The sequence below is a fragment of the Callospermophilus lateralis genome, chromosome 2 (assembly GCF_048772815.1).
Source record: "Callospermophilus lateralis isolate mCalLat2 chromosome 2, mCalLat2.hap1, whole genome shotgun sequence".
Taxonomy (NCBI): domain Eukaryota; kingdom Metazoa; phylum Chordata; class Mammalia; order Rodentia; family Sciuridae; genus Callospermophilus; species Callospermophilus lateralis.
Window position 1 is genome coordinate 108,604,298 of NC_135306.1, and position 27,621 is coordinate 108,631,918.

Below are 27,621 nucleotides of genomic sequence, written 5' to 3' on the forward strand. Positions count from 1 at the left end.
AGAGAACAAGAAGCCTTCTCTAAGATCTGAAAGTTGTTATGCCCCGGGGCTCAAGTTCCAACCTTCTCCAGTGACCCCGCTTCTTTTCCAATACCTTCCACCTGCCACATCGTGTCACATTCCAGTCCACTTCTTTCCGTGCTCCACGCCCTCCAAACTGGCGTGCTTTTCCTCCACGTGGTTCTCTGTAGATATTGGTTGCCTGGGAGACCCTAGCCAGGCGGGGCTCTAGTGATGTCACAATAGGAACAAGCCAATAGCCTTGACGTTGGTCAGTGACGCGGGACGCGGGGTGTGGCTTTGCCGGCCCTGGCGCGATGAGGCGGCTGCCCGCTGGGTGGCGCCGATTTCCCGGGGAGGTCCTTTCTGGGCCCCCGGCGGAGGTGGGGGAGAGGCGGGCAGGAGCCGAGGCCAGGGAGCCCTCTGCGTCAGCTGCTGCTCGCTGCGCCGCGCCAGTGCCAGCCAGGACTCACCCGCAGCTCCATGCTTGTGCCCGGTTCGACTCGTCGTCCATCCTCCGAGAAGAGGCAGGTACGTGCCACCTGTCGGAGATCCGGGAAGAGGGATGTGGGGGTCACTGCCGGTTTGAAGCTCAGAAAGTGAGGTGTCAACGATAGTCTGGGCAGAATGGACATTAGAAATGTAGGGCGAGGGCCAGCTGTACGGGGGAGCTCCAGCTGTGGGTCCCACTATGTAAGGGGGGCTGCCAGCTGACAGCCCAGGGTGCCAGGAAGAGCCATCTGTGCACAGATCAGTGTGTTCTAAGGAAATGCTGCTTCGGAGGGTCCAGGTCGCTGTGCCCGGTGTAATATGTGGCCCAAGAGTGATGCCTGGACGCTGACGAACCCCCTCCCCACGTGTGCGTGTAGCTCACTTACTACCTGCTCCTAAAGCTCCTGGGGGCTGTCTCCGGTCAGTTTGCCAAAGGGGGGAGGGGTTTTGGGGAGCGCAGCAGTTAAACGGAAGGAGAGATTTTCCACCAATCCCAAATCAGAAAGAGGCAACTTTGAAATTCTCCTAAATCCCAAACCAGAAGTGGGCATGTGGTGCTCCAGGCAAGCAACTTAACCAAGGGACGCCCAGGCCAACCCATCCTTGCTCTCCTCTGAGGAGAGTCCTAGCTCTTAACCTGGATGCTTTTAAAACAGGGCTGAGTTGGAAAGTTGTAGGGGCTGCTCATCTCCCCAGGACCAAGCATGAGAACACCCCCCAAATCCACCTGCAAAGCCAGAGGAAAGGAGAGGGTTGATGATCTAGTGTTGGGGCATTCCCCTGCTCTTTTGATGCTGTAGACAGATGCATGGTGACTGGAATGAGGACTGGAATGAGGGCGTCCTCTGAAGTACATCATCAGGACCCAGGCTGAGTCAGTGGCCTGTGCTGAGACAGGGTGGAGGCACCAGCACGGGTCCTCCCAGTCCTCAGGGAGAGCCATCGAGAAACAGGAGACTCATCCTGAGAGCAGACAGGTGCACCAAGGCCAGAAAGGCCAAGAACCCTGCTCCTCCTTGTGACCCTGCCCAGCACAGCTCTGCGGCCCAGGAATCCCGAGCCCTCCAGCAGGTAGAGTGGAACCACTCCAGAGGGGCCAGAGAGTCTCCTGGCAGTCTGTGGGAAGCTACACTTGCTATATTTTTCTAGATAAATGGGGAGGGAACCCAAATGGGCTTGTCCTGTCTCACTTTGGTGGACTGGACATCTGGGAATATGACAACTGGCATTTGCCCTTCCCACTTTTGGGATGTGGGCCAGTTCAGAAAACCACAGGGCTATTCTCTGGCATTAAAACAGAGCACTCCCTGAGGGGTGGCCTGAGGCCTTTTTCTTCTAGGTTAGGGTCCTCTTCTAGGAAGGATCACCAACTGCTACTACTAATACTGCTGTTCACTAAAACAAGAAGTGGAAGTATTCAATACAATCATCATTTCCTGAATTCTTACTATATGCCAGGAAATTTACAAATATTATTTTATTTCATCCTCACAACTTTGAGGTATACTATTATTATTGTTATTATTATATTTTATTAATCATGTTTTACAGACTAAATGAGATTCAGAAAGCTTAAGTGACTTGCTCACTGACTCAGATCCAATAGGGAGAAGAACTGGGATTCAGGCCTAGACTTAGAAGTCTATCATAAAAAAGTAGTGAACTGAAACCTGAGTACTGGTCTTGTCTGCCTCTAGCTGTCTGTGTGCCCTTGAGCTAGGTCTACTCCATCTCAAAATTCCAGGAGCTTCAACTAGCAGTAAGGCTTCTTCCTGTTCTCTAATTCTATGACTGACAGCTCCACAGAATCCAGCCTCTTCCTATTTTTGTCTCAATTTCCACCCCAGTCCTCTACCATCCAGTTTCCCCTTGAATTCCCCCACTGTTCCACTTCAAAATGCCTCCTCCCCAGAGTCTTAGTGTAGGACTCCTTGGCTGGCACCAGTCAAACCAAGCGGCCCATGAAGAGTGGGCATGCCACTGCCCCTTTAATTCTCCCGGGGCTTGGAATGCAAGTTGCCTTCTCTGGGAGGTCAGATAAGATACTATATATATCCAGCGTAACCTGAGCTCCGGATTACCAGCCCGCAGAGTCAGACTCCAGCTTCTGGGCTCTCCACTGCGTTCTCTGCCCTCCCAGGGAGGAAGCCCCCGGGTCCCATCCAGTGCCCCTGGACACAGGTCAGTAGCGGCCCCTTTGGTGTCTGAGCTTTGCCTGGGCAGCTGTCCAGATGACAGACATGAATGAGTTTGGGGGAGCTCATGAGAGGCCACCATTGGGCCTGGTGGGTGCAGTTGGCAAGACCAAAAGCTCCTCGGGAGGTGAGTAAAGAGGACAGCTAAAGCCCTAGAGGAGAGAGAGGAGGACAGAACTCTTCCCTGGGGAAGGGGTACCTGGAGAGTGCCTGGGCAGAAGTAGGTGCAAAAGAGAATGTAAGGACAACAATACTGCCTGGAGCCCATTTCTTTGCCTTTTCTTGGACCTGTAGATGCCCAAACCCAAGTCAAGAAGCATCCTATAGAGATGCTGCCCTGGGCCCACCCACTTATTCTCCACCAGTCAGGATGCTTGCCTTAATCTCCAATCTCTTTATCTCCCCTCCCACCGCCACCCCCTGGACTATTACCAGCAGCCAGAAAGATAGAGATGAATCCAAATTCCCTTGGATATCCCCTTGCTATGGCAGATAAGCTAGCAGGTCCCTCGGTGCTAGCTCCTGATAGGGAGAGCTGCTAGTGACAGGTTAGAGGAGGGGGTATAGGTTGAGGCTCTTGGGGCCTAGGAGTAGACAGTATGGGCACATAACTATGTCCCACCCCCATCCTCAACCTGCGTCCTCCCCACCTTCCAGAATTGGATGCTTGTATCCAGACAGGGGAGCAGGGGACCAAAGCAGCCAGACTAAGAATCAGAGAGTGTAGGTGGAGGGAAACAGGGCCCCCGTCTCACCCCTCTTAGCCTTCAGGGTCAGCACATTCTGATGCGGTTAGCAAGCAGCTTTTGGAAGCTCTGAGGTCATCACCACCACGGAGGCTCCCAAGCACCCAGCAAGACTAACTAGAACTCCTCACTCACCTGCTCTGATCACCTGGGTAGGAAGGAAGAGACTTAACCCTGTTTAGGTGTGACCCTGAAGCTACTTGGGACTCTGTGGCCAGGAAGCCAGCATATCTTCACTCCAGAGAGCCAAGCAGATCTGGGCAAGTGAAGATTGCTGGGATTTGGGGCATCACCCATCTCCTGCCCCCAGGGCCAGGAGTGCCTGGGATTCTTGGGGAGCAAGTCCCTCCCCTGGCTGGGCAGGTTAGGGAGCCCTTCACGTGAGCTACAGGAAATGACAGTGGCTGACGCAAGGAGATGGGGACAGGGCTCATTAACCCCTTATTCACCTAGCATAGGTACCTTGGGGAGTGGGCTGAACGGCAGTCAGATTAGGAGACTGGGGGACATGTTCAAACAGCCAGGGGGCCAAGGACCTTGAGCTGGGGTAGATGCTGGTGCCAGGGGACACATAGGAGTTTGGCACCATGAGTGAAATGGAGGCCTCCTAGACCATCTCATGGCCAATCAGTATTATTCTGGGGCTCAGGTTGCACCTGGCTTCATTTTCATTCGCCTGCAGGAAAAAATGCAGAGGGCTGCTCCTGTGAGAGTTGGTAACCTCCATTCTGTTGCTGGAGAGTGGACACCCGGATCCTACAGTGGTCCTCTCCCCACGCCCACCTCACAGGTCCCTAGCCCTACCTCAGCCCAAGAAAGTATCAAGTGGGGGTCTCGGCTTCAGGGTCCTAACCCGACTCTGTGACTGCTCCAGCAAGGCTCTGGGATGGCCACATCACTCCAGGGACCCTAGTTTCCTTGTCAGCAAATGAGCATCATAACAACACCTCTTGCTATTACATAGCCGGAGGACCACGTCAACACTGTACCCAAGTCTTAATGCCATTTTAAGCTTTAATACCTTCACAAATATAATGCTAAAAACTTCATTTGAAAGTTTCACTTATTAAATTTCTTGTACATTTATTTTTGAATTGTGAATAAATTCTTAATTTTTTAATAATTTGACCTTTCCAACAATGTTTGTAAGTGTGAGGCAGCCCTCTGTTTGAAAAGTTCAGCTCACCCCTGCACTGAGACTTCTGGGGTTCTGCTGATAAGAACGCTCAGAAGGCAGCAGGACGCATGGTGAGAGCTGCATGTGTTGGTATAGGGCTGCCGAGAAGGTGAAATCAGAAACTGCAATGTGAAGTCCTCAGTGTGCTTGGTGCCTGGTCCATAGGTGTGGAGCACCAGCTGGCCAGGTGACAGCTGCTTGGATCAGATGTCCCCTACAGGAAGCTGAGTTCCTCTGTGCAGAGAAATGCTAGTGCACCTCTCAAGAGGGGTAAACTGATCAAAGTGATGGGGAATCTCAGAGAAAGGAAGAGCTGGGAACCTTGGAAAAGATGGCATGAAGGAGGAGCGTGGGTAGGGGACTGCCCCTGTTGTCCAAGGTGGCGGGCACCTGGGGAGGTGCTGCCTGAAGCCGCATGCCTATACTTGCCAGCTCTGGGTAAACAGTGAAAGGAGCTGGGCAGCAGGGGCCCCACACTGGGTAGGGAGGAGTACGGGGGATCCCAGCCAATCGGCTGGCCTCCCACTGCCCCATGAAAGGGCCATTCAGTCCAGGCTGTTCCTGTGGCAACAGGGAAACTCGCAGCCATGTGAGTGCCCGCTCTGTCCCTGTCTTGCGCAGCAAGGCCACCGCCAGGGCCCCAGCCCAAGCTCCCGCCCGTGGTGCATTCTGCAGCCTCCAGGGACATCAGTGCCAGGTAATGTCAAAGCAAGCTGTCTTATCACATGGAAAGTGCTGGGACTCTTCTGAAGAATGAGACTTGGGTTTGGTGGGGGTAGGAGGATGTGTTCAAGCCCCAGTAAGGACCCTCTCCCTAGACATGAGAACTGTTCGACAGATATCAGAGCTGAGTGGCAGCTTCTAAGGGGTGTTAGTGATAGCATGTCTCCCAGGTTGCTGGGGGACGGCGGAGGCCTGGCAGTTGCCTGCCAGATTAGAGAAGATGGGAAAGCCAGGATCTGGGATCCCTCCTGGGATTCTTTGGGACAGAAGGTATGGCTCCACCTCCATATCTCCCCCCGCCCCCTCCAGGGCTGCCTGTTCCTATCTGCTGTACCTTGTTTGGCCCAGTACTTCTGCGTCATCAGCAGGACTGGAGAGGTCATGGGCTTAAGGCACTGCCGCAGAATACCAATTCCCCCGGGAGTGTTGGGGAGGGGAGGGTGAGCTGTTAAAGACTAGCCATGAGCTCATGCCCTGGAGGTGAGGGAATATCTGATTGGTGGCAGGGTGTCCAGAGCCCAGCTCCAGAGACCTGGAGTCTCTTTGACTTTGCATTATTGATGGAGTTCTCCAAAGTGAAACAGAGCAGGTCTGGTCCTCTGCCCTCACTCCTGAGCCTCTCTCTCTCCCATCATTTCCCTGAATGAGATGGTCCCCCAGTTACTTTTCCTAGATAGGAGTGAAAGTTATGCTGGAGGTGGGAGCCAGGGGACAAGGGAGAGTACATGAAAGGTAGCAGGGGTTTGGTGGACCAAGCAAGTAAGGGCAGAGAGTAAGGTGGATGGGCCTTCCCGAGGCCAGCCTGGAATTAAAACTGCTGGAAACCTCTAGCAGAGTCACAGGGTGATGTTCTGGGTCCTACATGGAAGTCACCACTTGCTCATCTCCCACCCCTACACCTATCCCAAGTCTTGCATGAATTGGGTTTCTAGAGATTTCTGCCAAGCCTTAAGCATTTGGGGCTTGGCACCAGGTCCTCTCTGCTCTAATAAGCTGGGTTGCTGGTCTAATGCAGGCAGGCTGTGGGCTGCCTGAGCCATGTCTGTTCAACAACTAGGTGTCTGCCCACTGCCCACTAATCTCTCTGGGGCTGCAGGAGGAAGCCTGGTGCCTAGGCTGAGGTCAGGAGCCGGCCAGGCTGGGAGATGGCCAGTCCTGACATTATTATTATAGGGAAGAGCCAGGCTGCCTGGCAGGGGCTGGGAGAGGAGATAATAACCAGTCATTGTTAGGGGCTTTCACGTGTTATTATCTCATTTATTCCTCACAACAACCCTGTGAGATAGGAATCATGATGATAATCATTATACTCATTTACAGGTGAAGAAATTGGGCTCAAAGAGGTTAAAAGAGTAGTAAAAAACTGCCCAGCTAGTCTGTCACGGCGAATCAAAGCTGGCCTCTGCACACACACTATCTTGAGGGTCTTAGAAAGGTCTTCATCCCCATACCAAGGGAGCTCCCCAAGAGCCCCTGAGGACCCTTGAGGAAAGGGGCCTGAGCCTGCTTGCTCCTCTAAAGCATTCCTGCCACTCCTGCTAAAGTGGAGATGAAGCCTGCATGCTGGGGTGATGGTGGCACTATAGGTATCCCCAACTGAGTCTAACTTTGAAGGGGGAGAAAAATGGAAAGAGTGCTGGGTCACATGCTAAAAGACATGGATTCCAATCCTGACTTTGCCAGAGTGTGGCCTTGATCAAACCAACATCATTTTTCCTATCTGTCCAACAGAGAAGTTAAAATGCATGATCATTTAGGGACCTCCAAGCTCCACATTCTGTGATTTCTGTGTTCCTTCATCAGACCCACTGGCCAGGGAGGAGTGGTGTCACCTGCAGTGCAGGATTTTGGCCTCTAGGGGGCCCCTTTGCCCAAATCAAGTTTTAACAGGAGCAATTTAGCATCCTTGTTGGGAGGAGAATCCCTGGGAAGCCCTGAGGCCCTAACTCCGCAGAAGGCTAAGCTCAGTAAAGAAGGTGGGTTTGGCCATAGCAGTATCCCCACTGCAGGACCAAGCAGCAGGTTTCCATTCTCAGGGAAGCACTCTGGGGTGCAGTGTGGAGACTGATGTCCAGTCCCTCTGCTGAATGCTCCCTCACCACCTCCCCTGCCCACTGATCCCCATCACTTCTTCTCAGGAGCCTTTTTTCCTCGTGAGAGATCTCATCCCATGATCTTCAGGTCATCACAGCAGACAGTCTACAATGCCAAAGAGGAGCTGCTCGTTACTTAAGTCAGAGGGCAGGAATCCATGTTGACTCTTGAAAAAAGTCCAGAGTTCTCAGTCGGGGGTGGGAGTGGGATTTCTCCAGCTTCCAGACCTCACATCGCTATTAGATCTCAGCGGGCTACAGGCTAGACCCCAGGAACCTAGCATTCCCAGCTCAGAAGTTTCTTCAGAATCTGAGCACAGGAACCAGATAGGATTTGGCTGGAGAAGGGTGTGTGGCTTAGAAGGTTGCAGAGGTGAGGACAGGATAGCAGATGCTGATTTCTTTTGTGAATGCATGGATGTTGGTGTGACTACAACGGCACACCTGAATGCGTGTGTGTGTTTCTTGGCAGCCAGCTAGCCTCTTGTGGACTGGATGGCCCAGTTAAGCCCTAACGTCTGGTCTATCTGGGATGGATGGTAGGCAAAATGGAGGGCCGGCACATGACAGGGCCCTTTGACAACTGCTTTCCTTGTCTTTCAGCCCATGAGGCTCCCAGACCCCACTGAGTGCCGCCCTGAAGGATGTCCCAGCTCTCCTCCACCCTGAAGCGCTACACAGAATCGGCCCGCTACACAGATGTCCCTTATGCCAAATCGGGCTATGGCACCTATACCCCTTCCTCCTATGGGGCCAACCTGGCCGCCTCCTTTCTGGAGAAGGAGAAGCTTGGTTTCAAGCCAAGCGCCCCCAAGGGCTTCCTCCCCCGTCCCTGCACTTACGGCCCCTCCTCCATCCTGGACTATGACCGGGGACGCCCCCTGCTGAGACCTGACATCATCGGGGGTAGTAAGCGAGCAGAGAGCCAGACCCGGGGCACTGAGCGGTCTTCAGGCAGTGGACTTAGTGGGGGCAGTGGATTCCCTTACGGAGTGACCAGCAACTCCCTCAGCTACCTGCCTGTGAATGCTCGTGACCAGGGGGTAACCTTGACCCAGAAGAAATCGAATAGCCAATCAGACCTGGCTCGGGATTTCTCCAGCCTCCGGACTTCAGATAGCTACCGAACCTCAGATGGCTACCGGATAGACCCCGGGAACCTAGGCCGCAGCCCTATGCTGGCCCGCACACGCAAGGAGCTCTGTGCCCTGCAGGGGCTCTACCAGGCAGCCAGCCGCTCGGAGTACCTGACGGACTACCTAGAGAACTATGGTCGCAAGGGCAGTGCACCTCAGGTGCTCACGCAAGCCCCTTCCTCACGAGTCCCTGAAGTTCTCAGTCCCACCTTCCGACCCAGTGGCCGCTACACGCTGTGGGAGAAGAGCAAGGGCCAGGCCCCCGGGCCCAGCCGCTCCAGCTCACCAGTACGAGAGGCCTTGGTGAGTTTACCCTTGGGGACCCAGTGATGGGCTGGGGAGACAGCTGCTAATGCAGAAGAGCCAGGTTAAGGTCAGGACTTCCAACCTAACTGATGGTGGATGGCAAGCCTAGTGGAGACAAGCAGGAAAAGTCATCCCAGCATGGCTGGTGCCCTCCTGTCACACTGCCAGGGTAAGAGGGTTCCCACTCTCCCAAGGACCTGTATTCTTGGAGGTGCTTCAGCATCACTCTCCAAATGACCACACACATACATACACACACACACACACACACACACACACACACACATACACTGCTATCCTCCACCTATCCTGTTCTGGCCAAAATGCCAGGGAGCTAGATGCTGGGGCCTCCAGACTACCAGGGCGCCTTGTGGCAAATGGGTCCTGTCTGCTCTGGCTGCGTCTCTCTTGTTCAGGCTTTACATCTGGGCCTAAGACACCAGAGGAAGAGGAAGTTTCCTCTGATGGACACTAATGGGCTAAGGCCCAACATGTCTGGACACCAGGACTAAAGTGCCTTTGGAGAAAATTGTGGAGACATTTTTTACAAGGGCTTGAGACAATCTAATACCTCTATATTCCTGTGTGGGTTGGAACCAAGAAAGCAGCTTTGCTGGAGACTGACCAATTGACTAGCATGGTCTCCCTCATATCTAATTCCTGAAAATACCTCTCCAGAGGCATTAACTACATTCCACCTTTTCTGTAGTTATTAGTGTGCCCATTAGATGGCGAGTTGTCAGAGACTGGAAAAGATCCTATCTCTAGATCCCTCTTGTGCCTCATAGAGCATGGAACTCAGCTGATCTGCTGACTGCATGGATGGATGGATGAGTGGGTGGGTGGGTGGATGGATGGAGAGTTGGGTGAATGGATTCATGGATAGCTGGATGGACAGATAGGCATACAGGCAAGCATACAGGCAAGAGGGCTGGATGCTGTGTGATCTCCATTACCTTATTTACTCCCTCTCATAGGTCATGTGCCTTTTGTGAACAACAGCTGTATCACAGCAAGAAATGCTGCTTAGAGCTCTTGCCTAGGCAAAGGGAGTAAGGGTCCAGCTCTAGAGATAGGGCACTGTAAAGTGTGTCATAACTAAAGATTTGAGAAAACAATTCTGATGGCATTACTTAGAGAGCCTTGGCCTTGCTGGGCAATCTGGGAAGTACCAAGGAAGACAGATAAGCTGGAGTCTCCCAGGTCATTTAGACCCCCACAAGGCAGGGTTGGCTGTACTAAAGAGCTAGTAGAACTAGTAGACCTAGTGTAGAAGCAAGTGTGAGACTATGTCAGGAGAGCTGACCCGGAAGAGAAACACCTGCTCTCACAGAACTGTGCTTAAGGTATGCTTAAGGTGGAGCAGGATTCACTTGGACAAGTCAGATGTTATTCATGAGGTGGCATAGGTCCTAGAAGTTCTGAGGACTTCCTCCCTTTGCTCAAAACAGAACATTCCGGTAAGCAGTGTTTCTCCCAGAAGAGTCTGCAGATTACCCATATCAAAAATCACCTGCAGGACTTAACAGTGTACCCAGACCCACTGACACAAATTCTATGGAGATAATGCCTGGGAATCTGCCCTTGTCACAAGTTCTTCGTGTGATTTCTAAGCATGTTCAAGTTGAAAACCTGCTCCCCAAATACTGAATTATAGACCCTACCCCAATATACCCTATCATGAGAGAGCAGGGTGTCTCAACTAGGAGTCAAACTCCAATGGGAACTTGCCTCCTTCCTCACAGGTCAGCTCTCCCTGGAGTCTGCTGCCCTTCCCAAGGGCTTAACTGGCCCCACCCTAACCCCCAGGACCAGGGAGAGAGAAGCTTTGAGAGAGGTCCTCAGAGGAGTGGCACACTGCCCTGGGACAAACAGTGGCCTTAACATCCTTCCCCTCTGCCCCCATCCAGAAGCAATTCACAACACTCTTAAGTGGTCAGGGATGCCCTACAGTGACTTCAGGGGGCTCAGAGGCCTAAGACCTTTGTTTACCTCACTCCTTTTGTTCTCACTTCTGGAAGCTGATTGTGTCCTATACAGGTGAGAACAACCCGGCTCATGTGGCCTAGTCCACTTCTTTCTAAAATCAGGTCCAGTTTCTCTTCAGATCTCTATTTGGGGTGTGGGTATCTTTTCATCTTTTTATCCATTCATTCATGCTTACTAGCCTGACACTCAATGCCTAGTACTGAGTGCTCAGCATCTAGCTTACTTGAGTAGGTTTCTTAACTTCTGAACCTGTTTCCTGTTCTGTAAAATGAGAGTGATCATAGTTCCCACTTCATACATTTTGTGAGGAATTAACAGTAATGTATGTGAAAGTGCCTGGCACATTGTAGGTGCTCAGTAAATGTCAATCCTCTTTGTACTCTTCCAGGTGCTTTGGAAGGCAAGAGATGCAAGCCATTGGTTTGCCTTTGTTGTATTCACAATTCACTTGGAGAAATCAGTTCTCAAATAATAACAATAGGAGGTTGTCCTGGGTGTGTTTAAGTGCAGTCAGTGGTGAGAAAGGAAGAGGTCATCTGAGGCTGAGGCAGGCTTCCCATGACCACTGGAAGGTACAGTTTGCCTTGTAAACCTTGGACACCTATCGGCTGAGCTATATTTCCTCATCTATAAAAGGGAATGATCACACCTGCCCTGCCCACCTCATAGGAATGCCATGAGGCTCAAAACAAATAATGAGTGTGGGGAATCTAAAATCAGTAAAATGCTATGGAATAGTTCATTCAAACGTAAGAGGCAGGGCTGGGGATGTGGCTCTGTGGTAGAGCACTTACCTAGCATGTATAAGGCCCTGGATTCCATCCCCAACACCAAAAATAAACTTGAGATGGGATGGAGATGATAAAGGGGGGATGTATTTTGCAGCGGGGAGAGGCCCCCTGTAGGAGGAACAAGTGAGGAAGTATGTCCTATACCCCAGGACTCTCAAAGGGCTAACCTGACCTACAGTTGGTTTTCAAAGAGAAAGGGAGGTCAGACGCAAGCCCTGAGCAAGAATAGAACTGTTCCAACGAGACTCCTTCCCCTAATTAACAGTAATAGCCATCATGAACTTGGAATATTACAGACTCCACTGAGTATGAGTAAAGAACTGGTGGGGAGGAACATGAATTCTGAACAACCCCCTACCCGTGCCTGTGCAGGCACCAACAAAATGCCAGTCTGTGGGGTGCAGCACAGCGCTAGGACAATGAGGGTCTGCCCAGAGGCTTCACCTTCCGCTAAAAATGCAGACAGGTGAGCCAGGGCAGTGATAGTGAAAAATAATAGCTGGTTACTCCCAGTGGGGACTACAAGCCAGCCCAGGTGGCTAGGCCCTGCAGAGCCAGGAGCTGGAGCACCGACCCATCATCTCCCCACTCTGCCCCACCTCTCCTGTTCCTGGGGCCTGTAGAAGGACAAGCTGTTCCCACTGAGCCCTGCCAGGCTGCGCTTTAACCCCTACAATCCTTCCTAATCCTCCTCCGCTCCACCCCTCCAGCTGCTCCTTGCCAGCCCTGGCATTCTGCCTGCTGGCATCAGCCCTACACTCGCCCCTCCCAGACTCCCCCTCTCTCCCCAAGAAGAGCCAGGGGTTGGCCCAGGGCCTTCCTGAGCACAGTCAGCAGGCTGGGCACCTGCTCCTCAACAGAGAGTCAGAGACCAAGGCTCGGAGTCTGACCCAGCCTATTCTCCTGCACATGGTCTCTTCCACACCCTTGTTCTCAGCTTAGAGAACTGTTCCTACAAGCGATGGAACCTGAGTACCTGGGTCCTATTTGCCCCTGGGGCTGCTGACTCATCTTCTGAGGCCTTGGGTTCCAGCTGTTCAATGACAGGGAGATTATATAAACTGAGGTCATGTGATTTTCCTCTCAGGTGGGACTTTGGACTTGAATGCTGCCCTGTGGCAAGTGGTGGTTCTCCAGGGAGAGCAGCTGAGGATGGCAGGGCTGCCCAAGAGCTACTAGGTGAGAGAGAAGCTGACCTTCCTCTCTCATCCCTTACTCCTGTTGACTTGGCCACATTTGACTGCATCCCTGCTGGCTTGTCCAGCTTGGCAGCTTGAGACCCTGGGGCCCATCCTCACCCATACCCACCCCAGGCTCACTCAGCTACCCTGAGGAGATCAGAATTCCAGAGGACTTGAATCTGTACTGCCAGCACAGGAAGGTCATTCAGGGAAAGCATAATGGAGAGTTCTCACAGCCAGGGAGGGCCAGTACTAGCTGCTGAGAAGGAAAGGGCAGCTAGTTTGTGGTTTGATTAGAATCAGCAAGATGCTGATTCTCCATTCCTTGAAGACTGGCTGTGGGCTGTGACCTGGTTGGTGGCCTTAGCACTGCCAAACCCAGGTTTGATTTCTCAATCAGTGACCAGAACCATCCATCCTCCCTGCCTTTTCCTCTGCCCCTACCCCACGATATCTTCAGGAGTTAATGTGGTGCTGGGGTGGGGCTCAGCAATGCAGAAGTTAATCCAGGCCTGGCAAAATGTTCCCTGCCCCTGGGGGAGCCGCTCCACTGACCCTCGGCTTTAGAAATAAACATCATGTTCAAAGCCCAGAGCTGCACACGTGGCTCTTTGCCTGCCCCCCTTACCTCAATGGATAAGTAAAACTGGCACCCCAACAGAGGTATAAGCAAGAGAAGGAAGTATGTGGGCTTCTGGAATCCAGCTGGTTCAGGCCAGACTGCCTGGGGCTTAAAAGAGTACAGAGAATTATCTTGGCCTCTTGTGCGTGTGGAGGGGGGGATCCAAGTCATACAGGGACACAGAACTTCCTCCAGCTAGTGAGGGAAGCAGACTGACCCTCCTCCCAAGGCACACTGTGGACTACAAGTTCAACCCCTAACAAGGATGCAGAGCCTCTACCTTTTCATCTGTCAGTCAATCAGACCACCAGTCTATCCATTTACTATAGCAACTGTAGGTACTTGCTAGGAACCAGGCCACTGGCCTTGAGACATATGCCTAAGCCCAAGCAATGTCACCAAACTGGACCAATATTCAGATCTGAAAGAGGACAATCTTAGGTTCTGGCCTCACAGAGCTAACTCAGAGTTTAATGTATTCATACTCCATCTCTTGCCAGGAAGGATGTGAGATGAAGAACATGACATCCTACATAGGAAGCAGGCAAGCCCAAGTTTTGAGAAATGGGAGTACTGGGCTTCAGGAATGAGCCCAGCTCATATTATCTTGATATACCTAAGCATAGAAAGTCACAGAGCCTAGGCCACACTCAGATCCCAAAAGATGATCTCCTTTGTGCAAAGCCCACTTCAAGAAATAGCACTAGGGAAAAAGGGTCTCCCAGGGACTGGGCTAGTTGAGAAACAAGCTGTAATTATTTGTTGGCTGTGTCTGGGAGCAGCCAGACCTTCTGGATAAGACTGAATCCTGTGTGAAGTCTTTCTACTCACCCCAGACTTCTCAAAGCACTCGCATACTAGAGCTTTCCCCATCTGGCCCACCCTGCTCCCAGCGAGCTGCTCCCTGCCAATCTCCTGCATCCCAGGAAAGATTGAGAATGTTCATGGCAGAATGCCAAGGTGTCCTGGGGCAGGAGTGCTCATGTCACTGGCTCTAAGTCATGGGGACACAGGCCAAATGCTGCAATGGGTGAACACTCTTGGGCAGTGCCCCCCCACCCACAGCACACTTGCTCAACATGCAGAACCAGACTCACACCCCACCCTCTGAGGCTCAGTGGGACTTGCAGGATTCCCAGCAGAGCCTGGTCTGACTGTCTTCATTAAGACCTCATTAAGAGAATCCACAACCCTGCCCTTGAGGAGGCTTCAGCATGCTGGCACAACCAAGACAAACCACACACAATCTAAGACCATTTACAAAAGTTTTAGAGACACTTATAAAACAAAAATAAACACATTAAGATAAATTAATAGCATGCAAACTGAATGCTAGTAGTAGACTGAGGATATGCAGTAATGGGGTGTTTAGAACTGGGTGGAGTTAATTAGAGAAGACTGTGGAAGATATGAGTTTTGAGCAGAATTTACAAGTAAGTAATTGGCAGAGAGCAGAAAGGGCACCCCAGAATTTCTTAGCAATTGTTAAAAGTGTGAGTTATTAGACAGGTCTGGGCTCAAAATTCCACAGTGTCATCATTTATTAGCCTTTGGATCCTGGCAAGTCATTTGACCTCTATGGGTTTCATCTGTAATATAGAGATAATAGTTCCTACTTCATCATGTTATTATGGAAATTAATTTGGATAATATATATAAAGCCCTTAGAATAGTGTCTGATATTTAATAAGGACTTAATCAGTGGCAGGTCTGTTGTTGTTTGGCAGTTTTCTTTTTAAGCAGAGAATAAGAGCAGTTCAATTGGTGGTAAGGAGCAGAAAAGCAGGAGAATGGTGACAGTGGAGGGAGGCCATGGAGAATGGCCTTAGGCATTACCTGAGTCTTCCCGACTGGATGTAAGGCACTGTAGTTGTTTCAGAGAAGACACAATGGCATTGAATTCAAGCTTTGTGCAGATAATACAGGACCTGCTCTAAAGGGTGTAGCTGGAGAGAAGGAAGCTTGGAGGAAAAGGCTGTTGCCATGTCCAGGTTAGGTCAGAGTCTGGAGATCACACTCCAGACAAGACTGCCCTCAAGGATCACAGAGCACAGCAGCCTGCGGTTCCTGTCACCTGCCCCCTCTTGCTGTCACCAGTACTAGAAGAGGTCATGGTGCTGATACTCTCCCTGCTCCCTCCCATTATCACTAAATTGCTGTTTTGTGGGTGGCCTAGCCCACACATGTGTCCCGGGCCCAATCTCCATGTGTCTGTGGTCATGTGTGCAATGCTCGTGTACATGTGGGGATGAGCACGCCAGGAGGAACAGAAGGAGCCCACAGATGAGTAACAGCACACACTGCTGCCTCTCGGAGTATTTTTAAACGCTAAAGATACCGGCTAAAAATAGCCAGCAAGCTCCAAACAAGATACTTTCTCTAGGCTGATTCGTGCACTTCCCTGTTAGGTGAGGGGGCGGAGCATTAAAAAACCCGCCCCTCAAGACCCCCTGGTTCTTCCAAGTACTGCTGTACTTGGGGTCAGAGCAGAATGCTCACCCCCACACCAGCTGACCCCTGATCTCCCCACCTCCCACAAACGACTCAAATTTGAGATTCTCAAAGAGATGGAGTTGAGTAATTGGGTACCCAAAAAGGTTCTTTCCTGGGGCCAAAGGGGTCGGTGACCTATTGTACCTTATAAAACGAGTACTGCCTCTCTTGATGATGGGCCAAACTAAGCTTGGAGGATGGGAACTCAGTGCCAAGGCCGTGGAAATCTTTCTTCTTTACCTGGGCTCATCCACCCACACAGATTGAGGGCCTGGGTCCCCCTGAAGGCTGAACACAAGTTTATGCCATCTATGCATTTTGCCCTGAAAATAGTAGGGAGCTCTCGTGAGGGTCTCGAAATGATCTGCGGCACCCAAAAGTTCGGGGTTCTATGCTGCCTGGGCGGAAGCTCACCCGCGTGACGCTGGGTCTTGAGGAGGCGTCCTCTGCGGCCCCCAACGACAACTTGTTCTGAGTTGGGGCTGCGTGTTTCGGTTTCGCCCCTCCGGGGGACCTGCAGCCCTTTGCAGCTGGCGGACCCGGACGGGCCGGGTCGGGCCGGGTCGGGCCGGGTCGGGCCGGGGGTCACCTAGCTGCCCGGCGCGGAGCAGAACAGGCGAGCGGTGGGGGGCAGGCCCTGCGGCCTCGCTGGTGTCCGCGTGCCGGGGATGGGCGGGGCTTCGGGCCTGGCTCCGCCCTGGCGCTGACGTCGCGGGGCCCGAGGCGCCGGCGGGGCTGGCAGTCCGCGGGAGCGCGAGAGCCGAGCCGGGGCTGTTGGCGGCGCGCGGTGGGGAGGTTGAGGTGGAGGGGCGCGCGGTCCGCCCCGCGGTAACGGTTACCGCCGGGCGCCGCGGACCGTGTCCTGTGGCAGCCTCGCCGGCCTTGCTGTGCCGGCTGTGGCACCGCGCGGGGACTCCCCGTGCCCCCTTGACCAACGTTAGACGTGGGGCCGAGCCCGCCGCCCGCCCCCCAGCATGCGCACCTCGTACACGGTGACCCTGCCCGAGGAGCCCCCGGCTGCCCCCTTTCCCGCCCTCGCCAAGGAGCTGAGGCCGCGCTCCCCTCTCTCCCCATCCCTGCTGCTCTCCACCTTCGTGGGGCTTCTGCTCAACAAAGCCAAGGTACGCGGGCCCCTTTCCGGGACCCCCCACGCCAAGGGTCTGGGGTCCCGCCTCCTCCCCAGGATGTCCCCGGACCGCCACGCGCCCCTCGGCGGGGGGGACGGATTCTTCCCAGCCCCCACCCCTCCTTTCCCATGGTCTCCCAGCAAGGAATGCCCCCTCCCCAGGTGATCGCACTCTTACTCGCGGCCCCCTCCCCTTGTCCAGGTCCCAACCTCCGAGTCCCCCTTACCCTCCCTGTCGGTGACCTGGGCACCAGGTGGCTCTCTGTCTCTTAATTCCGGGCACCTATCAGGACAGGTGCAGGAAAGCGTAACCTTGACTAGGGCTGGTGTGTGAGGGAACCGGCAGCACGCTGGACTCTGCCTGGTGACTCCTCCAAGGCCAGACCCCAGCAAGGAAGGCTGGTCGAAGGGGCAGCCTCCCACTCTGTTCCCAAAGGGCTCTCGCCCAGGGGTTGGTGACGGGGTCCTTTGACCCCGTGAAGGGCAGAGGAGTTGCAGACAGGTAAAAGGGGGCAACTTCCTTTCTCTTGCAGGCCCTCCAGGTGTGGGAAGTAGGCAGGGGATCCCTCAATTGAAGCAGCTGCCCTGAGTAATGCTGGGACTGAGGCTGGGCACCTTCCCCTTGGGGAAGGGAGAAGGGGCCTGAGCTTGACAGATCTTATGTAACAGGCAGCAACTCCCGTGTTGGCAGTGCGTGTCCTGCCCCGTGCCAGGGCCACACTGGGCTCCTTGGCTGCAGCCAGGACTCATGGCTGACCCTCCCTGCACAGGTAAAGTAAGCGTCTCCAGTATGAAGACTGGGGTCTCCAGTATGAAGACAAAAACCTCAGTAGGCCCCATACCCAAGATGACACCTCTGCATTAACCCAGGGGACAGCTCTTTGAGCCCTGGCTCCTGCCTTGGGAAAGGAGTGTTATTTATCAACTCTGGAGGTGGCATCTGCTGTCTAGAACAGAGCTTGCTACAGAGTCAAAACAGGTTTGTTGATGGCTTAGTGTAAGGGAGCACAGGGTCCAAACTTTCTCAACTCTGCACATGAGTCTCAGCATAACAGCTTTCCCTGTAAAAGGCTGCCTCTGCAGGGTCTCTATCCCACCTCCTCAAGTTCTAGCCTCTCTCTCCCTGCCAGACTGAGGTAGGATTGTTTGCCCTGTAAGAAAGGTCACTCCTGGGACATTTTGTTCCTCTCTGGAATGGAAAGTGCTGACTTTCCCTAGAGCTCCTGATTTCCTATTCATGGCAGAAGAATATCTGGCTGGGCATAGAGCAGCCCTGATCTCCCCTAGTCTCTTACCCCTGACTGCTACCCCCCACATTCCACACAGAGTGCTCAGAAATTGGCATGCAGTTTTAAACTCAGGAAATTTTAGACAAAAGCACAACTCCCCATCCTAAAAAAGAAAAGTTAAAATTAGCAGAGGGGTCTAGTGATGCCTTAAAGGATCCTCTCTCCTTTCCCCACCCCAAGACCAACAGAAGTATTAGATCCTTAGGAATAGTAACCATGAGAGATGAAACACCCTCCTTTACCTCCCACTGCTGGGTCAGAGTGAAAACAGGAGTGCCTCTGTAGGCAGATAACTCTGGTGTCCCTTTCCCAACCCCGACTAGGGCTTGGTGTGATATTGTCTCAGCTGAGGGCCTGCTTTGGTGTATATGGACATGGCCGCCAGTGGTAGAATGCTTTGCATATACAGCCTGTTTAGACAGATGTCGTCTGAGGCACAGAGGATAAGAGCTAATAAAGCACTGCCAAAAATAGGTGTAAGAGTGGGCATTCTGTGTGGGCACACTTAACATTTAAGTTTGGTTCCAAATGGGCAACATGGAGACTTCTGTAGCCTTTTTGTTGTTGTTGTTGGGCCTCCTGGGAATCTTTTCATCAATTATGAAAATGCTGATAAGATCTCTGTCCTGGGTAATCATCTCTGGTGGCCCTTTTCCTGAAATATTGGGGTTTAGACAGTCAGTGAAGTAAAATTCAGATTTTGTTTGTGGCTGCATCCTGCCATCCCCAGCAAGCAGGATGCTCACACCCCACCTGCTGCCAGTAGGCGTTCTTTCCAGCCCCAGTTTTAAATCAGGTCTCTCTTCTGGGTGTATTTTCTCCCTTACCTGTTAGGATTGGACCTGACAACTGGCCAGGGGAGGGATCCTCTTACTTGTGGGATGGGCAAGGCAGTTCTTGAGAAAAGCCCTCCTTCAACCTGTTCCTCCCCCCCCCCCCCAACTGACAATCTCATGGGCTTTGAGCTGCTGACAGCCTATGAGGCTGTCAGCACATGGCATGAGTAATTTTAGCTGAGTTATTTCAGGCTCCTGTTCTGATCAGGGTTGAGCTGGCCCCACGCATGCCCCAGCCAGTGTTGCTCCAGAGTTGCCTGCTCCCAGGTGCCCTTCCTGAAAGAGGGAGCGGCAGACTCACCTGCAAACTGTTTCTTTAACCCTTTGGGCTGAAGGTCTTCTGATTCCTTTGGAGGTATGCCTAGGATTAGCCAAGATCCCTTGACAAACAATGCTCAGAGTCCACAATCTAGCACCTGCTCTCTCTCCAGCCCCCTCACCAACCTCCACAATAGAGACAAGAGCAAGAGTGGCACCTTCAGCCAGGTGCTCACCTCGGCTTGGCTGCAGTATACCATCAGAAGGATTATCAGTCAGTGGACAGTCAGGATGTTGAAACCGGAACCAGGCAGGGAGGATTCTCCCAGCCTTTCATCAGCCCTTAGGAGCTGAGCTCAGCTGGAAGGAATTCCACCTGTCTCTGGCAATTCAGAATGGTAGACGACTTGAGTTTTTCCCAGCTGAATATCGAAACTTAATTGGGTGTTTTGTCATTTAACTTTTCATAAGCTCCTTTAAGTGCCTGTTAGGATAGCTGCTTTCTATATTGGACATCTAGTCTAAATGTAGGTCATTTGAGACAGGCCTGGATTTGGGACTTAAATACCCTAATATATGAATTCCTAGTCTGTAGTTCTAATCTCCAGTCACTATACTGTAGAAGAGAATTTACAATAATATAAAGATGGGGAATATGTAGTGCATACAAGAAAGAAAACCTCTGAAGAACATTTTTTGTTGTGTGTTGAAATAAACCTTCTTCAGCCCTCTTTCCTCCAAGGTAAGGGACTAAGGTTGAAAAGAAAACAGGTGTGGCCTGCTGCTATGGCTCCAGCTGGCAGACAGTTGCATGAGAGAGCCCAGCAGAGGGCCAGCCACTTTGCCTCATTCTTACATATTTTGTGTTCTTTGCTTACAGAATTCTAAGAGTGCCCAGGGTCTGGCTGGTCTTCGAAACCTTGGGAACACGGTGAGTTCTTCCTAGCCTACCTTTTTCCTGGGGCCACTCCTATTCTTCTGACTGGGAAAATTTAACCAGAGTCCCTTCCTGGGTCCAACTGACTCCCTGCCCTCTAGGGCAGTTGGTACCTGTCCTTCCTGGCGAGTGTTTCATGGAATTGCTAGGCTCTGCCTCACCCGCCCCCAGCAGGAAGCACTGCCAAAAGGAAGTTCCCCTTTTAACTGTCAGCTTGCTCCTCTCCTGGATCCTTCTCCTTGAGGATACCCATTGCTTCCCACCCCTTCTGTCCAGCGCCCACTCCCTTTTGCTCACCTCAGTTGTAAACAACCAGTTATGTCTCCTGGGCCAATAGTAGCAATTTGCTTCACTTCACCCCTTTCACATAGAAAAAGAGAAACTTGAGGCTGTAAGAAGTTCATTTCTGGGTAGATGAAACAAAGAGCCTTTGGTGCTAAGTAACAGAGATGCCACATAAAAGTTTGATGTCCCCACTGTATAGATAAATATATACCAGAGATAAATCAACTTATAAAGACAACACGGTTTTTGGCTCACAGAGGTTTCAGTTCATGAACAATTAATTGGCCCTATTGCTTTGAGCTTACAGTAAGGCAGCACATCATGGCAGGAACGTGGTAAAGCAAAACCACTCACCTCATGGCCAGGACACAAAAGAGAAAAGAGACTGGGGTCCCACAGTCCCCTTCAAGGGTGTATTCCCAGTGACCTAAAGACCTCCCCTAGGGCGCCATTTAAGATGTCCAGCACCATGGGCTAGGGTCCAAGTTTCTAACCTTTGGGGGACATTTAAGGTCAATACTGTGGTACCCGCTGATTTTCTGGATCATCTCTTGCAGTGCTTCATGAACTCGATTCTGCAGTGCCTGAGCAATACCCGGGAGCTGAGAGATTACTGCCTCCAGAGGCTCTATATGCGGGACCTCAGCCACACCAGCAATGCACACACAACCCTCATGGAAGGTGAGGAACCCTGCATGGACATAGCCCTGCTTCCTCACTTGATGCTTTTTCCACTCCACTCGAATAGTGCAAATAGTTGTGTTTTAGAAATACCTCTCTACTTTTCTGTCTTTGCCTACTTTTTGTTGGGATTCTAGTTTGAGTTTCTTATAGAAAATATCTCACCTGCCCTCCACACCCTTTCTCTGCTCTCTTCTTCCAACAGAGTTTGCAAAACTAATCCAGACCATATGGACATCATCCCCCAATGATGTGGTGAGCCCTTCTGAGTTCAAGACCCAGATCCAGAGATATGCACCACGCTTCGTTGGTTATAAGTAAGGGCCCTGCAGACATGTCCTCCCAGGGTGGGTGGCAGCAAGAGCAGAGTCTTGATACAGAAGTGTTGCTCACACTTTTTTCTCTGGGTTAGTCAGCAGGATGCTCAGGAGTTCCTCCGCTTTCTTCTGGATGGGCTCCACAATGAGGTGAACCGAGTCACAGTGAGGCCTAAGTCCAACCCTGAGAACCTTGATCATCTCCCGTAAGTAGGGGAGGTGCTATAGGGAAACAAAACTTTTGTGAACTTGAATTTTCAGCCTATTTCTTTGGGGTAAATGATTTTGGGGAGAACCAGATTTGCTTTTGAAGATCAAAGATCCACATTGACATACCCTTAAGCTTAACATGGTTAGAGCTCTGACCCAGTTTTCTTCCTTCTTTGGTTCCCAGTGATGATGAAAAAGGGCGACAGATGTGGAGGAAATATCTAGAACGAGAAGACAGTCGGATTGGGGGTAAGTGCAGAGACGGGAAAAAATGGCTGCCTTATTGTAACCTGTTTCACCTGAGCGGAGCATGAAAAGCCCTGAGTATGGGCTGGGGATGTGGCTCAAGCAGTAGCGCACTCGCCTGGCATGCGTGCGGCCCGGGTTCGATCCTCAGCACCACATACAAACAAAGATATTGTGTCCGCCGAAAACTAAAAAATAAATATTCAAAATTCTCTCAAAAAAAAAAAAAGAAAGAAAAGCCCTAAGTAGATCTGGGGTCAGCCCATGGGGGAGCACTTGCCTAGCACATGTGAAGCCCTGGGTCCCACCAGCACTGCAAAAAAGAAAAGCCTTAGGAGTTATTCTGCGGGGAACTCTGCTTCTGCCCACATCCAACAAACTGAGGCAGGAACAGTGAGAAGACTGTGTGTACCCCCCATGTTCAGCATCTCCTGACCTTCTCTTCCCAGATCTCTTTGTTGGGCAGCTAAAGAGCTCCCTGACATGTACCGACTGTGGTTACTGCTCTACAGTCTTTGATCCCTTCTGGGACCTCTCACTGCCCATTGCTAAGGTATGCACTACTGTTGCCCCACGTTTGGAGCTCCCTCCTGTCCTTCCATGTCATCAACAGCTGACCTTTACTTTTTTTTCTCTCCAGCGAGGTTATCCTGAGGTAACACTAATGGACTGCATGAGGCTCTTCACCAAAGAGGATGTGCTTGATGGTGATGAAAAACCAGTAAGTCATCCTTTGGTGACAGCAACAACATATTTCCATGAGACTTCTCTGGGAAAGGTCAAGCCGAGGAATTACTGGACTTGCCCTTTGATTTCTCCCACAGGTTCTTTAGCTCTGTTTATCTTGTCTTTCAGACATGCTGTCGCTGCCGAGCCAGAAAAAGATGTATAAAGAAATTCTCCATCCAGAGGTTCCCAAAGATCTTGGTGCTCCGTATCCTTAAGGTCCTTGGGCCTTGGCTTTTTTTTTGGTTTGGGGGGTTGGGGGAGTACTTGGGATTGAACTCAGTGGCACTCAACCACTGAGACATATCCCCAGTCCTATTTTGTATTTTATTTAGAGACAGGGTCTCACTGAGTTGCTTTGCACCTCGCCGTTACTGAGGCTGGCTTTGAACTTGTGATTCTCTTATCTCATCCTCCTGAGCCACTGGAATTACAGGCTTGCACTGCTGCACCTCGCCCTAGCCCTTTTTAAATTTTATTTAGAGACAGGGTCTCCTAAGTTGCTGAGGCTGACTGAAATTACAGTCCTCCTGCCTCGGCCTCCTGTGCCACTGCACCTAGCAGGGACCTGACTTATGAGAATGACTGATGACAAAGAGATCATCAAAAATCACCAAAGTTTTGGTGAGGGGAGCAGAGTAGGAAAATTTGAAACTTGTAGACTTCCTTGTGTTTGCTTTTCTGCTTCCTGAGGAAGGTGCAATTGCTTGTGTGGTCTCATCTAGTTGCCTCTGTTCTTGCCATGCCGTCTGTCCTTAACTCATCAATCCCAGACCTGAAGCGGTTCTCAGAATCCAGGATACGAACCAGCAAGCTCACAACATTTGTGAATTTCCCACTAAGAGACCTGGACTTGAGAGAATTTGCCTCAGAAAACACCAGTGAGTATCTTCAAGAAGTGAAGAATCAGGGCACAGTGTCTAAGATACAGGTGGGAAGCAAGGAAATGGCAGGAAGCTAACATGAGTTAGCAAAAGATTGGGAAGAAGAGGCAGGAGGAGGGAATAGGGCGGTAGAGAATGCCCCCGGACTCAATGCCTTGCATTTCCTCCCCAGACCACGCTGTTTACAACCTGTATGCTGTGTCCAATCACTCCGGAACCACCATGGGCGGCCATTATACAGCCTACTGCCGAAGTCCAGTGACAGGCGAATGGCACACTTTCAATGACTCCAGGTGAGAGAGGGGGCTCAGGCAGGGCTCCTGGCTGTCAGACCACATGTCTATCAGTGCGTGCTCAAAGGCTACTTAACACACACAAGTCTGCCCATTCTGAGGCTATCAAAAGACAGAAGTTGGGCCAAGTCTGGTGGCGCATGCCTTGTAGTCCCAGCAACTTGGGAGGCTGATGCAAGAGGATTCCAGGTTTGAGGCCACCTTAGCAACTGAGGGAGGTCCTGTCTCAAAATTTTTTAAAAAAATAAAAAGGGCTGGGGATATGGCTCAATGATAAAGTTCCCCTGAGTTCAACCCCCAGTATTAACCTAACTAAACCAACAGAGTTTGGCTGTGGGTGTGTAATAGAGAAGTGAGAGACAGGGGCCTCACACTTCTTCAGCCACTCAGCTCTGTGAACCTGATGGCCTCCTGGGCCAGGACTCTGACTTTTCCCTGCTCTCTTCACAGTGTCACGCCCATGTCCTCCAGCCAAGTCCGCACCAGCGACGCCTATTTGCTCTTCTACGAGTTGGCCAGTCCACCCTCCCGTATGTAGCAGCAAGGAGCTACAGCCCTTCCCCCTTCCCCGTGGTGGCCCCACACCCTAAGTTTTTTAAAAAGACAAAAAAAAAAACACAAAAAAACAACAACAACAAAAAAAAACCTGACAAATAAGAGAAAAATAAACTAAAATAAAGCTGCTGAGCAGGAGTTGATGCAGCCTGGTCAGGGTCTGGAGCAAGGAGCTGGGTGCCCCCAAGCCATGGCCTGGCGGGAAGATCCACTGGACACAGAGACCGGAGTCAGCACAGTGCTCCCTCGGCTTCTCTTGTTTGCATTTTTAAGCTTGTGGTTTTTTCCTGTGTGTAATAAACAACAGCAGTCTGTGGGGAGAAGATCTTCGTCCACCTGCCGTCCTCTCCAGCCCCTGCGCCTCCTGGAAAGACAGCGCCCTCTGGAGCCTTCTGGGAGCATCATTGCCTGCATCATGGCACCGTTGAGGAGCTGGCGCCTGTCTACCTGGACCTGCTCACCGGTCCAGAGCAGGAAGCACCCATGAGCCAAGAGCCCTCTTAACGCTGCTAACTCCAAGGGCACAGGCAAGGGGACATCTTTGAGGAATGCTGGTTTGGGTTTTTTTTTTAAAGCCCAGCTTTTTTTACTTACCGTAATGAAAGTGTTCAGACTGGAGACCCTCTCCTCCACACCTCTTCACAGCTGGCATGTTGGGCTGGTCCTTTTTGTGTAATTCTTATAGTAGAACTTTCCCAGTGCTAGCCCCCTGTGGTGCTAGGCGGGGTTGGCCAGGCCCAAGCACACCACAGTAGACCTGGGATCTAAACAAGTTTTTGTTTTGGGTTTTTCATTTTGTTTTGGATGGAATCTAGTTGCCTCCAAGAATTGTGCCTTATAGCATTTGGGGACCAGGGGGTAACTGCCCCTCCCTGAAATATCCCTCAGTCCCTTCCCTTTTCCCCAGTGCCATGTTCAAACCCACTGGGGGAAATAGGGTCCCGCCCTGAGCCCCTAGTACGTTGTGCATTGCAGTGAGGCTAAGAGGGAAGTAGGTAAAACGATTTCTTATGATAGTGTATCAGTCCTTCCTGCCCGCCACCTCTTACCTACCCTGGTCTACTCCCTAGCTGTTTGAAGGATAGCACAAGCCCCCTGTCCCTCGAGCTTCTCTCCTTTAATTTATTCTCTTTTAACATCCCTTTCCCCTTGCCTTCCTGCCACCTGCCCCTTCTCAGAGCCTCCTAGACACAGGCCCTCTGGACCGAGTTTCTCAGGGATGCCCATGCCACCCCTCAGCTCCTCTTGGTGTTGGCCTTTGGTCCTTCCTTAGGAGCTGGAGCCTGGGTGTCTGGGGACATCTTGCCTCTGTTGTATGATTCCTGGGTTTTGCCCTAAGTTGTTAGACAAAACTCCATGCCATCCCAGAGAGCAAAGTTGTTCAGCACTGAGGCATGGAGCACTGTGCACTTTGCACACCCCACAGCTGGGCCCAGCCTGTGCCCCAGGGAGCCTGGACCATCCCAGTGCTCCTGGGACCAGGCACCAGAGAAAGACACCCTGAGTTTTACCTGGCCTGACACCCTTTTCTAGGGAAGACCTGTGAATCTGAGCCCAAGGGCTGGTGTACACTTGTTTACTGTGTAAGCAAGAGTAGAAGAATGTCTAATGTACAGTGGAACCTTGTACAGAATAAATAATAGCTTTGAGAAAGAAGCTGGTAAGTGGTGGAATCTTGATTTGGGAGGGGTGTGAATGCAGGAAGGGTTCCAAGCATATTAAGGGCCATGTAATTCATTCTCCAAGTAAGTTCTGGAAAAAGTTATTCACTTGTTAAATTTTTCAATTCTGTAGAAAAGCTGAAAGAGTGCATTTTGAACACTATATTATTCATCAAGATTCACTGATTACTGATTTTTTCCTGTATTTTTTAAATTTTTTATTTTTAGACGAACACATTACCTTTATTTTATTTATTTTTATATGGTGCTGAGGATCAAACCCAGTGCCTCACATATGCTAGGCATGCACTCTACCACTGAGCTACAACCCCAACCCCTTATATTTGTTTATACATTCTTTATTTTGGCCAAAATATTTAGGGGTGAGGTGTCATATCACACTTCTAAAGATCTCAGCATGTCTTCTTAGGTCGTTCTCCTTCATGACACCTTTTTTACACCTGGGATAATTACCTAAAACACCTTCAAATGAACTGCTGGTCTGGGTATGCAGTTCTTTGCTGAAATGTATGGGGCCCATGCAGGCCTACAGTGAGCTAAATCAAGCAAGCCTCTCCAGTGGGCATTGAACACAGGACAGCTCACTCTTGGAGCAGAGTGGCTTGACCTGAAATGATCTGGCCTGGTCCTTGATAAAGACCTCAGCTTCTTTCCCCTTTAAAATAGAAACAGCTGCCTTTATGTTAAAGGTTTGGTTCCCTGAAGGGCTTTGTTTTAACTTTTTTGTGGTGCTAGGAATTGATCCCAGAGCCTAGCACATGCTAGGCAAGGCTTGTACCCCTGAGTTTCAGGAGCCAGTCCCCTAAAGGTTTTTTTGTTGTTGTTTTTTTTCAAGACTTTGGATTTAACCCCTTAAAGGGATTAACTCCTTGAGGCACTCAGAAACATTCTCTATTTTTCCCCCTTTTTGGTGTTCGTGTGTGTTGGAGATTGAACCCTCTGGTGCTTTACCATTCATCTGCATCCACAGTCCTTTTTTTCATTTTGAGACAGGGTCTCTTAGTTGCCCAGGCTGGCCTCAAACTTTCAATCCTCCTGAGTTGCTGAACTCCACCATATCTGACTTTTTCCTCTTGATTATTCTTGCTATTCAGCTTTTCCATTTCTGCTGATTTTAGAACTAGGCAAATGCTTTGTGTGTCATCTGGGGATTGAACCCAGGGCCTCCAATATGCTGGGCAAGAGCTCTACCACACCCCAGCCCTGATTTTAGAATTAAGAAGCTGAAGTCTCTAGGTAAGCTTAGCATTTCATGGGGATTCTTCCTGCCTTCCCTGCTCCACATACTTGAAAACCCACGGCCTATCTAGTTGATCCTCACTGAGGCAAGCACCAGCTTGTGTGGAGGCCTG

General features: G+C 51.2%; 1 protein-coding gene across 5 annotated transcripts; it reads left to right on the forward strand.

Annotated features, from left to right (window-relative positions):
• The first annotated feature begins 428 nt into the window (after positions 1–428).
• Usp2 (ubiquitin specific peptidase 2) lies at positions 429–26,243 on the forward strand. 5 transcript variants are annotated; one of them, XM_076846268.2, is made up of 14 exons: positions 429–531; positions 8,030–8,865; positions 20,334–20,384; positions 21,233–21,356; positions 21,562–21,673; positions 21,769–21,879; positions 22,068–22,132; positions 22,579–22,682; positions 22,770–22,850; positions 22,985–23,063; positions 23,629–23,736; positions 23,912–24,032; positions 24,483–24,562; positions 24,895–26,243. In XM_076846268.2, exons 2-14 carry the CDS (start codon positions 8,071–8,073, stop codon positions 25,089–25,091), a joined length of 2,028 nt encoding a protein of 675 aa, XP_076702383.2. In that variant the 5' UTR covers positions 429–531; positions 8,030–8,070; the 3' UTR covers positions 25,092–26,243. The 5 variants fall into 5 exon arrangements, with proteins under 5 accessions (XP_076702383.2, XP_076702382.2, XP_076702386.2 ...); XM_076846267.2 differs by lacking the exon at positions 429–531 and adding an exon at positions 2,583–2,673; XM_076846269.2 differs by lacking the exon at positions 429–531 and adding an exon at positions 5,229–5,307.
• Positions 26,244–27,621: the final 1,378 nt, after the last annotated feature.

Bases quoted from the DNA above. Each gene is read 5' to 3' on its own strand.
- Usp2 (XM_076846268.2), top strand. From the start codon at position 8,071: ATGTCCCAGCTCTCCTCCACCCTGAAGCGCTACACAGAATCGGCCCGC. The intron at 23,064-23,628 runs GTATCCTTAAGG...CATCAATCCCAG, and splicing joins CCCAAAGATCTTGGTGCTCC to ACCTGAAGCGGTTCTCAGAA. The intron at 23,737-23,911 runs GTGAGTATCTTC...TTTCCTCCCCAG, and splicing joins ATTTGCCTCAGAAAACACCA to ACCACGCTGTTTACAACCTG.